The following is a 16135-nucleotide window of genomic DNA, read 5'->3' as shown; positions in this document are numbered from 1 at the left end:
AATGATATTTAATGAGTTCACAGTACTAACATGGTTTGCTCTCTGAATGAGTTCACTTATATGTAATCAGTTCAGATTCTCTGCAAAGGATTCTGTACTCAATACATTTCTCTTGTGTGCATTGTCATAATTTTAACAAAGGCTAACAAATGAGAGAAAGGTTACCCCCAACCACTGAATCTGTAGACTCTGAGTTATTTGATATACATTGTGTGCATCAAAGAATTTGGAGCTTGAATTCATGTTGAAGGCTTTCCAACATTGATTGTATTTACCCTGGTGGATGAGACTAGATTTTGAAATAGGATTTATTACACATAAGGAAGTCTATCCTGTATGAAATCTCTGATGTTGTACAAGACATATTTTCTTCCTGAAGGCATGACCATGTTCACTGCACTGTTATGGTTTGTTTCCATTATGAGTTCGCTGATGGGCAATGAGATTTCTCTTTGAGGAGAAGCCTTTTTGACATTCACTGCATATAAAGGGTTTTTCTCCTGTATGAGTTCGCTGATGAACGATTAGACGGCTTTTCACAGTGAAGCCTTTACCACATTCATTGCATGCATAAGGTTTCTCTCCAGTATGAATCTGCTTATGTAAAATGAGTTCAGTTTCCATGAAAAAGCCTCTTCCACATTCACTACATATGTAAGATTTCTCTCTTGTATGAATTTGCTGATGTACGATAAGATATCGTTTCATGGTGAAGCCTTTTCCACATTCATTGCACATAAAGGGTTTCTCTCCAGTATGAGTTCGCTGGTGTACAACAAGATTGCTCTTAAAGGCAAAACCTTTTCCACATTCATTGCATTTATAGGGTTTCTCTCCAGTGTGAGTTCGCTGATGTAACACCAGCCCACTATTCACGATGAAACCTTTCCCACATTCACTGCATCTGTAAGGTTTTTCTCCAGTATGAGTTCGCTGATGTACAATCAGCCGACTCTTCAAGGGGAAGCCTTTCCCACATTCATTGCATACGTAGGGTTTCTCTCCAGTATGAGTTCGCTGATGTCTGATGAGCATGCTCTTCACAGTAAAGCCTTTTCCACATTCACTACATAGATATGATTTCTCTACTCTATGATTTCTCTGATGTACAATGAGATTACTCTTGCTAGGAAAGCCTTTTCCACATTCACTGCATACATAGGGTTTCTCTCCTGTATGAGTTCGCTGATGTTCAATCATACGGCTCTTCGTGGTGAAGCCTTTCCCACATTCAATGCATATAAATGGTTTCTCTCCTGTATGATTTCGTTGATGTATGATGACATAGTGCTTCGTGGTGAAGCCTTTCCCACATTCACTACAGATGTAGGGCTTCTCTCCTGTATGAGTTCGCTGATGAATGATAAGCATGCTTTTCCCAGTGAAGCCTTTCCCACATTCACTACATACATAGGATTTCTCTCCAGTATGGTTTCGCTGATGTACAATGAGATTACGCTTGCCTGGGAAGCCTTTTCCACATTCATTACATACATAGGGTTTCTCTCCAGTATGAGTTCGCTGATGTTCAATGAGACGGCTCTTCATGGTAAAGACTTTTTCACATTCGTTGCATATAAAGGATTTCTCTCTTTTATGAATTCTCTGGTGTTCATTGAGCCTGGACTTTCTGGAGAATACTTTTGCACACATACTGCATCCATAAGGTTTTTCTCCTGTATGAACTCTCTCATGATCAGTGAGCTGAGACTTCTTGACAAAGCCTTTTCCACATTCACTGCATACATGGGTTTTCTCTATTTCGTAAGTTCTCTGATGCTTAATGACTTGGGATTTAGTGCTATTGGATTTTGGACTTACAGAGAATTTAACTGTGGAATGAAGTTCTTCATACTTATCATGAAGAAATGATTTCCCATATCCATTAAATTTAGTAGTATTCTTAATTTCACAGCTTTTGTTCTGGTCTACTAAACTTAAATTTGACTTCAGAGCTTTTATATATAATTCAAACATACCATGATTTTCCCTGAAAGAAAAATGACTTTTGGTTTGAGGAACAATATTTCTAAATGCATTGTGTTCATGGTATTGTTCCATAGTCTTCAGTATTCTTTGATTTTTTAAGTGACCCTGCAAATGATCATCAACTTTGTTGTTTTCTAGGAAAGAAGAGAATGAATCCTTTCATAATTTTGTTTTGGGGATAAAACTGTTTTTTAAAAAAAATTCCTCGATGTTTTTAAATAGGGCTTTTTAGTGACAACACTATGATAACAATATACAAGCAACTCCATGTATAAATGTTCCTTATTGCTTACACTTTGGTCAAAAACACAATAATATAAACAAAACAAAAAGTAAAAGCAGTTTGTGGACAAATAAAGTTAGGCATTTGACAAACTGTATAGATTTGACTGCTTTCTAAATAGGACCTTACAAAATATGCAGATATAGTAAAATACAGCAAGTCACTATTAAAAGCAAACAACAGGTTAGGAGGAACACTATTTCATAAAACTTGGGGAGATACCAGACCAGAAAGGCAGAAGAGACAACCAACCCAAAATGGTAAGGGTTGTATTTATTCTCTCCACAAATATTTATTGAATGGCTCCCATGGACAAGGCATTCTGCTGGTATTTGGGATATACAAAATATGCCTTATTTTCACTGATCTCAAATTCTAGTTAGGGAAAACTGAATAAACAAGAAGGAATTAAAAAAGAAGGGAGTTGGAATTTGTTAACTGTGGTTCAAAGAAGCAGTGGAGATGGTGAGAGGTAGAGGAAACAATATATACTTCCAAAAAGAAGAGACAAAGTTAAATGATGAATTCAATGGGGAGAGTGGTTAATGAAAAGTAAGGAATCAAGGGTTACTTTACTAACTATATGGCTTGAGCCACTGGGTAAGTCAAAGCATCTTATAATGAGATTGGGAATATTATACTGCAGTCCAGAACATGTAAGATAAAGTATACATGTGAAACATAAACTTTGAGATGATTATTAGATATGTAGTACAGATATCAAGTATCTGCTTGGAGGTATAAATGGAGCAGGCAGTGTGAAAATAATCAGTATATACATATTAATCAAGAAAAGAGAACTAGGCTGGGCGTGATGACTCACACCTGTAATCCCAGCACTCTGGGAGGCTGAGATGGGAGGATCCCTTGAGCTCAGGAGTTGGAGATCAGCCTGAGCAAGAGTGAGACCCTATCTCTACTAAAAATAGAAAAATTAGCTAGGTGTGATACCATACACCTGTAGTCCCAGCTATGCGGGGGGCTGAGGCAGGAGGATCGCTTGAACCCAGGAGTTTGAGGTTGCTGTGAGCTAGGCTGATGCCACAGCATTCTAGCCCCGACAACACAGCAAAACTCTGTCTCAAAAAAAAAAAAAAAAAGTGAAAGAAAGGGAAGAGAACTGGATGACATGTTGGTAAGACATGTAGAATGAAAGTTGAGTAAGGTATAGAACCAAGGTTTTAGATGTTCCAACATTTAGAGTTTTGGGATTCTTTAAGCCCTCTTAAAAGAAACAAACTCTGTTAAAGTGAACTGAGATACTCTTGATGGTAATCTTGTTCCTAAATTTGCCCTTCTTTAATGTGCAGACTACCATCAAACTAGCTTTCCAAAAACATCAATGACATTTAGTAGACAACTCCTATAATCAATACTCCAACATTTGGTCTGCCTGTGTCATGTTGTCATATGTTCCATTCATAATGAAATAGGAAAATATGATTGTTAGGGAATTTTGCAACTGGCCAGGGTACCATGCAGTCATCTTCAAAAGCTAACATGGTGCTGGATAGGATATGAATACTGTCACCTTCTTCAGTTACATTCTGCGTGCAGTAGAGAAGTCATATCCAATTTTTCCCATTTCAGCGTCCCTGATGTACTGTTCCCTCATTTTGCCACCAACAGCATCTACTTTAGTAATACTATATTTATGTCTCAGCATCAGTTAAGTTGTACTAAAGGATAAACTTCCTCTGGACCAAGGTTGTGCCAACTTTACCTTCAGTTTTTCTTGGAACATTTGGTCATTTACATTGCTGTCACCTAGGTGAAAGGTAAGACTACCTAGATGTGAAAAGACAAAAATACAAAACCAACTCTCCACTGTGCTGCCTCAATTATACACATATAAAATCTAAACTAATCCTGGCAATAAAGGTTTACATTACCATGAGTATTCCATTTATCCATGTTTGTGCTCCGCTAGTTCCCCAACAGATACCTTCTAATACTGGCCTTTATTGGGTTGACTTCAGGCCAATCTTTTGATAGTCAACCCCACAGCCTTGCACATTTCATGCCTATTGCACGCCTTTATTCTTAATTCATGCCATCATTTTCCTACTTCAAATTTAAATATATCTCATAAATGTCATACACTCATTCTAATTCTGAATATACCACCATACACTCTATCTCCTCTATATTTCTAAATTAATCCATTTATTTTTTCATTTTTGCAGTAACCTCCTGTGAAGTGAAGCTCTAACCTCTCCAAAGAGAAGTCTAGCCTTTGCCCTTGGCTACTGGGAGGAGATCTCTAGGCTCCTGGAATGTCCTGTCCCCCAGGAGTGTCTTTGTTTGCCTAGTGGCTTTGGCCACTGGATAGTCTAACAATGTGATTTATGATAGGAGCTCTGGGCCATGCCATACCCCTCCAACCTTTAGAGGAACTGGAGACTGTAGGTAGTAGCCCAATTTCTGAGAGAGGCTGGAGTCTAAAGCTCAGCCAGGTGGGCAGTATGTGTTTCAGCCCCAGTAAAAACTTTGGACACCAAAGGCTCAAGTGAGCGTCCCCGGTTGGCAATACTCTGTCTATATTGTCACATGCTGTGGCCAGGAAGAAGTAACGCCATCCATGAGTCCACAGGGAAAGGATGACCACAGGGAGACGATGACCAGAAACGCTGCATTTGGACTCCTCCTAGACCAGCAGTCCCCAGCCTTTTTGGCACAAGGGACCAGTTTCATGGAAGATAATTTTTCCACAGATGCGAGGGGGAGGCAGTGCTCAGGCAGCTATAAATACAGATGAAGCTTCGCGCGCTTGCCCACTGCTCACCTCCTGCTGTGCGGCCTCTGGTTCCTAAGTTTCATGGAAGACAATTTTTCCATGGGTAGGGGTGTGGCAGAGCTCTGCAGCCTAGTCTCTAACAGGCCTGGGGATTGGACACCACAGCCCTCGACCATGTATAACCCAGGAATTCTACTCGTAGGTAAATACTCAAGAAAAATGAAAATATATCTTCATGAAAAAGTTGTACATGAATGGTCTTTGCAGCATGATTCGTAAAAGCCAAAAAATGTAAACAACCCAAATGTCCATCAATATATGAATGGATAAAGTGTGGTATATCCATATAATGGATTATTATTCAACAATAAAAAGGAATGAAGTACTGATACATGCCACAATATAGAAGAACTTCAAAAAATACGCTAAATGAAATAAGCCAGACACGAAAGACCGTATACTTTTTGATTCTATTTAAATGAAACATCCAGAACAAGCAAATCTATACAGATAAAAGTAGATTAGTGGTTACCTAGGGCTGGAGGCTTGGGAAGAACTTTTTTTTTTAAAGTGATGTAGTCAGTGAAAATCTTCCCAAATTGACTGTGGTAATGGTTATGTAACTTCATATACTACAAAGCACTGAATTGTAAACTTTAAATTGGCAAATTGTATGGTATGTAAGTTATCTCAATAAAGCTGTTTTAAAAAAACAAATATATAATGAGAAAAACAATTTAGGAAAATGAATAGAATGCTAATGTCTAAGATGAACTAAAGGAGAATCAGAAATATCAATTGTACAAGTTCTCTGAGACAAACATAATTTATGACCTAGGTTGGACTGGAACTTATGCAGAATAGTCCCTTCTAGTTAAAGAGGAAACAGAAACAACAGAGACCTTTAAGAAGAGAATTCCATAGGTACAGGACATTCAGCATAACACCAGCATGGAAAGAATAGATGATGTATGGTACTAAAGGAGACTGTAACCTTAAAATAAGATGGAAAAGGTGAAAGGTTTTCTGTGGAGGGAAGATGACTCCTATTCCTCACACAGGAAATACGAAATCATAGGCCAGTTGTATATGCCGGAAAATATTAAGGGAGATGTCAATCTGGTAGTCTTATCCAGAGAATGTAAAGAGTTAACTGGAATGATGGAGAATTACAAGGATTAGGAGAACAGTAGAGAAAATGGAACCAATGAGGAACCTCAGAGGGGGCTGGGTGTGGATAGAGAAGCTAAGGAGCCAGATAAATGCAGTAAGAGACCAGGTTACTGTGAAGGCACAACATACAAGATGAGGTTGGATGTTAGAGAAATCAGTATTTCTCAATGGGGCAGAAAAGTGTAATAGTCAGAAGATAGTGATTAACTCAAAGGTCTCTGTGGAGCAAGGCCTAGAAGGTGGAATTTAATAGCCAGGGAAGTGGAATGAACAGGCAAAGACACTGTGACAGGATATAAAAGGGAAGATAATAGAATCCAAGGAAGAAAAAAACTAGGCAAACAAACCAAAATTAAGATGGAAGATAACATAAGCAGAGATCAGATCTAAGGAAAGAAAAAAGGGATATATTTCCCTCTAAATACTTAAAAGTTCTGATATGGGAAGAGAGATACACGGAGGCACTGTTTCTATGCCTGAGACACTCACACAGCCTTCTCCGATTGACTATAATATGACTTCTGCAGTTATGCATCTTGCTGGTTCTCACTCACCTGGACAGATTCGGCTACACATTTCATCTTCTATTGCCCATGGTCCTTCTCCTCGTTCCAATTTGGAGAGTGCATCTGGCTTCTTGGCTTGATAACCTGTTTATTGGAAATGATAGAAGACTTAGACACAATGAATTGGGCTGGTGTATATAACATGAAAGAATGTTACATTTTAAGAACTAGACGGATTTCACATCTGAAATGTAGAGGTTTTTCTCTCAGGAGAGGGTAGATTATAGTCAGCCTTCATATCTGCAGGTTCCTCATCTGTGGATTCAACCAATTGCAGTTTGAAAATATTTGATAAAAACCCAATAACAAATAACAATACAATAATAAAAAGTGATGCAAATAAGAAATATAGTATAACAATTTACAGAGCATTTATATTGTATTAAATATCATAAGTAATCTAGAAATGATTTAAAGTATACAAAAGGATGTGTGTAGGTTATATGCAAATACTATGCTATTTTATATAAGGACTTGAGCATCTGTGGATTTGGTATCCATGGAAGGTCCTGGAACCAATGCCCCAAAGATACCAAGGGGTGACTGCATATCCTTTTAACAGAAGCCAGAGGATGTGGTACAAATCTGCTCTTCAGAGCAGTGCAGTGACTTCCAAGGATAAACGGCTAAGAAAGCAAAGGCCACAGTCTGGGCAACCTCTGAGTGACACAGGGCAGCTATCCTCACCCACTGACACCAGGTTGCTGTAGTTCTCCAACATCACATCCCGGTAAAGATTCTTCTGAGTAGGGTCCAGGAGCTGCCACTCTTCCCAGGTGAACTCCACAGCCACATCCTCCAGTGTCAGCAATTCCTGTAAAAACAGAGTCCTGCTTAATATGAAGTGTTTCTCTTTTATTGACACGGAGGGAATGTGAAAGAAGTTGTTCTGCTCATATTAACCATATAAACTGCATGCATCTATAAGCCTACTGTAGTTTGTAATACATTGTCATAGAATCAATCTCCAAGTATTCTATAATTATGCAGTGTCCCATTCACTCAACAAAGTATTTTATATCAAATCCTTTCAGTAAAAACAGGTTTTATGTATAATTTTTAATTTCGGTATCTACTGACCAGTCAAGAAATTACACACAAGTGACAATCATATATATGATATAGATTGCTACATTCACTGCAATCCTTCCCAGCTAATACCAGCATAAGACATGAAGAAACTCTAGATGTTAGAATCACAGGATTCTGAATAAGTGTTTCATTACTGAATGGGTTAAAAAATAGAAATATATAAAAAGCACAAGAAACTATTAAAGAATATTAGTCAAATTGGGAAAAAAATCTTGCAAATATATATTAAATATACATGTACATAATATATACACATATGCATGTGTATATATGTATATAGACACATGTATCTATGTTAACAGAAAGGTTATCATATTAGATATACTGAAGAGATAAATAGTGAACTGGAATATACATTAAAAAAATTGAAAAATGAAGCAGAGACATAGTGATAGAAAATATAAAAGAGATTTGAATAAATATGGAGAATACAGAAAGGTCTAACATATGCCTATACATAGTTTTTGAAATATTATATCGAAATAAGGGAAGCAATTTACAAAGATCTGGAGAATGAGAAATTTTTAGAACTGATTAAACACCCTATAACTCAGAATTAGTAAACCAGCAAAGCCAAGCAGGCAATCTGCATTTAGACACATCAAACTGAAACTATACATAGAACACGGGATGCAAATATAAGATTATGAAAACAATTAGAAGAAAAGGATGCATTACCATAAAAGACAAAATTTACTGACAGTTGACTTTTCCACAAAAACAGTAAAGCCAGAAAAGTGTGGAATAATATCTGCAATGTTCTGATTCTGTGGCAATGTGGCCTAGCCCTGACTGCCACCAGAGAATGAACTGAGACTTTCTTAATCAACTGAACTGCCACTATCCTATCTCAACGTGGCTTGTAATTACATGACAGCGTGGGAACTTGAGGCAGGGAGATCTAGACAAAAACTGATGGGATAATTTATCCCCATGTTATTGCAGAGATTAGTACAAAGAGAAGAGAGCAGACTTGGTAGAGGCTACAAATTCCTATTGCTGCTGATCTTATCACATTGTTATAAATTATTTCACATGAGAAATAAATCTATTTGGAAAAAAGAAAACTTAGGTTTCTACCTAATTTCACACTCAAAAGTAAGTTTTTCCTGTTTAAAGTCCTAACCAGAAAGCAAAAGAATCTATGAAAGAAATAGAGGCACATATGAAGTATATTCATGTCAAAAGCCATAAAGGAAAAAAAAAGTGAACAAATTTTACGAGAGGAAAAATTTAAATTTCTTCATTGAAAAAGATATGAACAAAGCTAAAAGAAAAATGACAGGCTGAAAATATATTTGCAATAAACAAAAAAGATCAATATATAGCAGATACAAATACCTTTTATTAATCAGTAAGAAAAATGTTTCTTAATGTAAAAATTATAAAGACAGGCATTTCACGAGAGAAAAAATTCAGCTGACCAATGACTACACACGGATTTCCACCTCACCTGTGATGAGGAAAATGCAAAATAAAGTGAAAGAATATCAGACTATTCAGATTGTTAAAAATTATACCATTTGATTATGTCATATTTTTAAATATTGGCAATAATTTAAGGCATGAATGTTCCCACATATCAGTCACCTTGTGGCAGGTACTCATCTAAATGCTTTATACAGTTTAATTCATTTTTTTGAGTATGACTTTAGACAAGTGGAATTTTATATAGTTAATATTCTTCAACTAATTATAGTCATTATTCCTTTAGATGCTGAAACTATACCCTCTAAAGTGGCAAACAGGTTATGTTCTTTGAAGTATGATTTCATTGAAACAAAAAGTCATAATAAATGTGTTTATATACACAGTAAATATATATACATAGGTAAATACACGTACATATGTATATGCACACACAGTTCAGTGACAGCAAGTACAATATATACTACCATATATAATATATATATAAATAATATATAGAGGATTAGTAAGGAAGTTATAAAGAGGAAATTTATTTTTTTGCTAGTGTGTACTTCATTAGATTTTCCTTTAAAATGTATCCATGAGTAATTTGTGTAATTATGAAAACATAAAAGCAATAAAAGTAGGTGAGAATTGGATTTGAAAATGTGGAAGGAGTCTGTATATTCTGAGATGAGGTAAAGTTATAAAGCAAATGCCATGGCACCCAACAACTCAAGTCCTTACCAGACAACATTTCTTGCAACTCCCTAATGCCATATCTATATCTATACTTAAATGCCAGTTCAGCCACCTCTTCAGGATAGGTGAAAACCATACAATCCTTCCACTTTTCTAGGCCATTTAGGCACAAGGCTGAGTCCTTTGAGTGTCCTTGAGTTGGTTCCCTGAGAAATTGTGTCCAATTTTTACTTAGTCTATTACCATAGGAGTCTCTGAAGAACCCTGTAATAAACAGCAGTAAGAAATCTTCTTCTGCCTTTATTAACAGGATAGTTCAAAACTATGTCCACCATATCATCTCTGGGAAAACTATCAAATTTCTTTTGAGACCTAAATGCCATGAAACATTGACATCCCCTGAGGAATCTGCTTTCTCCTCACAGTCACTGTATATCATATAGCTCAGCATGATCTCTTGTATTGGCTGTCAATATAAGACACAAGCTGACAGCTAATATAAACCAAAAGATCCCCTAGTCGTGCATTATGTTCCAACACCAGTCATTTAGTAGGAATCATATGAACACTACATTCCTGATCCTACTTTGCCATGATGTTGAAGTTAGATTCAAAGTTTATTTCTCTCTAGACTCTGAAATGATTTCTTATGGGCCTATACAAATCCATTAAGGAATAAAGGAGAGAATAAAACAGACAAAAGTCACCTGGGCATTGATCATTTTCTTCTGTTGTGGGAAATGACCAGCAACCGGGCTATTTTATCTTTGTCTCTTCTGGATATGTCCTAAATTTCTGGTGAGCAACTCAGTCACTGGTCAAGGGTGTCCCCAGAAATGATGATTTCTAGGTCCTGGAACCTCCTCTTTTCATTCACTTCTCTCCTCTCCCCACGGTAGCCAGGACCTGTGGGCTAAAGAGCAAAACAACCTTCAGGGGTACATTCCCTCTTGCTGTACATTCACTTTAACGCATGGCCCTGAATATTTCTGTCTCTTTATTTGGTTCCCTCAGGCCAATGAAACAGAAGACCCTTAATGTGTGGGAGGAATGCCTTTCTTCTGTGAAGTGTGGAAGTAGCATGAATGTGAAAGGGGAGGTGTCAAAGGAGAATCAGCACAGCATCATGCCTCAGTAGCAGGTAATTCTCAGATCAATTTTAGAAATGAGACCATATGGATGGTGAGGAATTGTAAATGTTTCCTTTAAATTATGTTACCCTTATACCTCTTTAAAAGTCTCTATATATACTTTTAAATTGTTTATATACACACTGCAATATGAGGGACAATGAATACACCAAAAAGAGGAAGAGAATAGAGAGAAGGAATATGAGGTATAAATATAAATTTAAAAAACAATTCAAAAATATAAATGCTAGGAAAATAGCAACCTTTATATACTCATCTGTAGAACCTAAGAGGAAACACCCATTAAAAAATATGCAGTAAACGTGCAAGAGGAAGGACAAAAACAGACTCTCAAATAGAAAGGATATTAATTTTAGATATGGTGAATCATTTATCCCTCTTCCCTCCCAAAAAAATAACCCGTTAATTTCTGCGGCTTCAGGAAGATGGGTTATTGTGGATGGCCAAAGAGGATTAGAAAATTTGTCATGGAGTAAGGACTTGGACCTGAAGCTTTTAGGGAATGTTAACGTTTATCAAAGCTGCTCCAGCAGCCTAAATTTGAGCTTAACACACAGGGACACAGCACCAGCCAGGGTTCCTACTCCAAGTCTTCAGCTTTTAATCATTAGTACGCAAAAGACCACCACCCCACCAGATTAACACGAAAACCTGGACTATATTCACACGCACACTGACCTCTCTTAATATTTCCTGGATCACTGAACCCCAAATTAACCCAGAATCCGAAACAGACACCGCATTCGATGACAAACACCATCCTACCAGTTCTCAAATCACCGAGTCCTACAAGCAGAATGACCTGCGAAGACTCTATTCCCTGACCTTAGGACTTTTCTCGGTCTTCGATCTGTTAAGACCTTTAATCAGTGACCACCAGAGCTTCTCATGGTTGACCCCCAAACACATCCCATCGCAGAAATCCCATTACAGACTCCTACTTGCTCCCCTCGCAAAAAAACAGCCGCCCCCGTGCGCTACCTCCATCGCCTCGCACTAGCAAAAACCTACGTAGAAGCCCTCAGAACGCTCCTTCTCTCCGCCTTTTCCACGGACTGACCCATGGACTAACCCACGCACTGACCTGACTCTCTCTTGAACCGGTAGCTCTTAAGGACTCAACTTACTTCCCTAAACTTCTTCCACTTAAGGTCCGCTTGCCCAGCGCCTTCTCCAGCTCATCTCCGAGGAGGGTGCGCTGCGTTTCTATGAGAACGGTATACTGGCTTCCGGCTTTTCTTTATGAGGTAATACGCCCGCGCCGGCGTCGCCTCGGAGCTTTGGGGGCGTACAGAAGGCAAAGCGGCTGCTTTGGTGCGCGTGACCTTGAGAGGCGTGTGGAACGGTCCGATTTGCAAGCACTTCAGCTCTGGTGGAAAATGGAAAGCTTGTCAGAGGCATGAGTTCTGACAAAGCAAATACCGCGTGGGGTTGAAGTCCTGTGAACGGAGAGGGCACAGAAATAAGATGGTCGCCTTCTTCGTTTTCAAAGACGGGAGCTCATCGCTACCACAGGCGCGACACACATTCCTAGCCATTAATTCGGTGGGAAGTTAACTTCTTGGGCATCTCAATCACTATGCTAAATGCGAAACGTTTTAGAGGCCGTATAAAAACTTAAGCTGGCCAAAAATAAATAAATAAATAAATAAATAGTTAAGTGGGCGCGGCCGTCTTAGGGAAAGTTAGGTGTCTCTAACGCAGAACAAGTGGTCTCTGGAGACCTGGGTGTGGAACTGTCAGATCCAGTGCGTTTAGAAGAAAAACAAGATATGGAAAAGTGAGACGGTAGGGGGGATGCAGCGATCACAAAGTGAACAGAAAAGGTGGACTTTGGGACCCATCTTTCTAGCTTCATCACCACCATGCCCCTTACCCTACTGGGATTATAAAACAAGCGGCCACTGAACTACCCTCTGTTAGGTTAGTCTGCATTTTATGAATAGAAGCATACATTATGCACTCTTTTTATCTGGCTTCTTTCACACAGAATAATTTTTTTTTAATTGATCAGTTTTTATGTATTAATGCTCTGTTCCTTTTGTTGCTTAGTATCACATTGTATGAGTATTCCAAAATGTATTCAACAATTCATCAACTGATAGACATTCGAGTTCTTTTCATTTTTTGGATATTGCAAATACCTCTGTGAACATTCGTGTGCAAAAAATAGAAATCACCTTAAAGAACTGGATTTCCCACAGTCCTATGGTGTCTAAACCACCTCATCAAGAAGTCTTTGCCAGCCATTTGTAAGCAGCCATTTGCTTTCTAGCCCTGCTCCATCTCATATTCTCCTGCTCTCTTCCTCCTATCCCAACCCTGAACTTGTAGGCTCACTCACCCTGAGGAATCAGATCTTGAGAACACTCATACAAGCCCTAGGTTCACCTACTTGGTCACATTATGTGCAAGCCCATAGGCCATTATAACCCTCAAAATGCACCTGATAAAGTCATATAACCACAAGTCAAAGCTGGAAGTCACTCCCATCTTTTTTTTTTTTTTTTCCAGTCCCATCTTTAAAAGTTATCTCTACAACAACAGATACAATGAGATCCGTCGTCACTGGGGAGACAACATCCTGGGTCCAAAATCTGTGGCTCGCATTGCCATGCTGAAAAGGCAACGGCTAAGGAACTTGCCACTAAACTGGGCTAAATGTACACTGTTGTTTCCTATACATAAAAATAATAAAAGTTATCCTTCAGCCAGAAAAAAAAAAGTTATCTCAATTCCAACCACCTCTCACATCCACCATCATTACTGTACTGGTGCAGTGCCTCAACTGAGATACTGGAATAGTCCCTGCATGCACTATTGGCCTGTATAGTACCATTTAGCAATAATGCTAGGAAATTGCACATAGGATATGTACAATTTAGGATTTAAAATAATACTAATTACAATAATAACCTGTTTAACATAAAGTGTATTTTATCTGATATTTATCTTGGCATTGTAGTTGGTCAGCTGGTTAAAATACAGGGAATGTAGTTTTCATTTATATACTTTAGTTTTTGTGTCTTAGCTATATTTCTTGAGAAAAAAACATCAAAATGAATATAGTCAAGCACTATTTGGCTTTAGCAGGAGTAATTAGTCTTTTGTGTTTTAATATGATAATGGACATACTTGGGAAGCACCAACACATTGTGTGGTCTTCCTGCCACCTGTTCTAGTTCCTTATCTTTCTGTGTTGATTTTTTTCTGTGTTAATTTATTTCAAAAATTCTATATTTTACCTCTGTTCTTTGGGTGCTTTATGTTTAGTAATACTTAGATTTCAACCTAGAAATTACAGTGGACTTTTAAAAACATAATCACAATATAGATTTGTTTAATACCCTTACTCTCCATATAAACAATATAAAGACATTGCATATGAATCTATTTACCATATTACAACCTCTTTTTTAATTACTGATATGTATTTTGAAAAATTTTTACACACAGGCCATGAGTACGCTGCTCAGTGAAATTTCACAAACTAAATATTACTAGAGCTCTGCACACAGATTCCTATCAAAAAATGGAATATTGTTAGCCTGGAAAGAGTCTCATTGTGTCCCTGCCAGGCACTATCCCCAAAAGTGACCACTACTGTGACATCTAACAGCATAGGCCAGTTTCACTTCTTTGTACTTTATATAAATTGAATAATTCAGTATGAATTCTTTTGTATTTGGCTTTTAAAATTCCATGTATTTGTGAATTTTTGCATATTGGTGATAGAATTTGATTGTTTGTACATATATCAATTAATCATTCTTCTTCATGCACAAGTGAGTGGTTTTCAGTTTGGGCTACTATGAATAGGGCCAGTATGGAAGTTTTACAACATGTTTTGGTGATACATGCATAGATTTCTGTTGGGTATATATGTAGTAGTGGAATTATTGGGTCATAGGTTTATATCTACTCAGCTTTAGGAGATTCTACCAAACAGCATTCCAAAATGTTTGCATGAATTTCACACCCAGAGAAGCTGTTAATTTTAATACCATACCATTTGTGATGTCCCCCTTTAGGGTTAAAATTTTCTATTAAAAAGTCTTTTCCTATTATGATATATCAGGGATGTTCTCCTTTGTTTTCTTCTAAAAACATCACTTAATATCTTAAAATTTACAGCAGCAAACCATTCAGAATAATTTTATTATGTGTGGGTAGCAATTTAAGTCTTATTTTTCATCAAACAAATAAATTTTAATTTATTCTGAAAATGTTGTATTTGGCTTTCTTTTTACTATTACCTGCCATATTCTCAACCAGGTTAACCTCACTTCCTCTCAAAGCTGACATTTCTATCAAGTCTCAAGGACATTATCTCGTGTCTCCTTCAGTCTTTACAACACCACTGCACCAAACACTCAAGGTTCATCTTGATGTCAAAATCCTCAGTGGGAGGGGATTATGGGAAGGTGGTGTAGTAGGAAAGACCAGGAATCCTTCTCCCCACTTAGGCAACAATCACCCTGGCAAAATCTGTCTGATGTAAATAGTTTGCAACCTTAAAGTATATTGAAGGCTTGTGTTTCCCAGGGAAAAACTTGGGCAGTAATTACAGCTAATTTCAGAGCTACTCACCTCGCACTCCCATTCCCAGGGCAGGCAGTGATGCATGTGTTTCTGAAGCAGCTTCCAGGCATCTTGGGAAAGCCAAGGTGTGCGACAAGAACTCTGCCTTCCAAATATCAGGGACTTGTGTTTGAACTGTTGATTGCTGCTTGTGGTGGTGGAGGTGTAGACATAGGAAAGCAGTCACTGTTGTACCCTCCATTCTCCTTCTGGGTATTCACTTGGCCAGAACCAGTTTTCTCTTTTCCACCCTTCATTTTTCTTTTTCCCCCTTTTGGAATACAGATATTTAAGATCTAGGATATTCAAAAGCAATTGCATATACATGGGAATTTAGAAAATCACTGTGAATGCCCAGGGAAAAGTACAAGTTAGAAAACACCCGAGAAAATCTGAAGTTTATACCTCCATCTCATCTTGGCACAGACAGAACCTACAGCAATCAAAAAACTGA

At 37.8% G+C, this 16135-nt stretch overlaps 1 protein-coding gene across 1 annotated transcript; it reads right to left on the bottom strand.

The window, feature by feature from the left end:
* Window positions 1-402: 402 nt before the first annotated feature.
* Window positions 403-10671, bottom strand: ZNF432 (zinc finger protein 432). The gene is made up of 4 exons (XM_069458575.1): window positions 10657-10671; window positions 7436-7562; window positions 6737-6832; window positions 403-2123 (listed from the first exon to the last, which is right to left on the bottom strand). Exons 1-4 carry the CDS (start codon window positions 10669-10671, stop codon window positions 403-405), a joined length of 1959 nt encoding a protein of 652 aa, XP_069314676.1.
* Window positions 10672-16135: the final 5464 nt, after the last annotated feature.

Source organism: Eulemur rufifrons, chromosome 24, assembly GCF_041146395.1.
Source record: "Eulemur rufifrons isolate Redbay chromosome 24, OSU_ERuf_1, whole genome shotgun sequence".
Lineage (NCBI taxonomy): Eukaryota > Metazoa > Chordata > Mammalia > Primates > Lemuridae > Eulemur > Eulemur rufifrons.
Note: the sequence above shows the minus strand (reverse complement) of the source record. Positions and strands in the feature narration are given on the sequence as shown.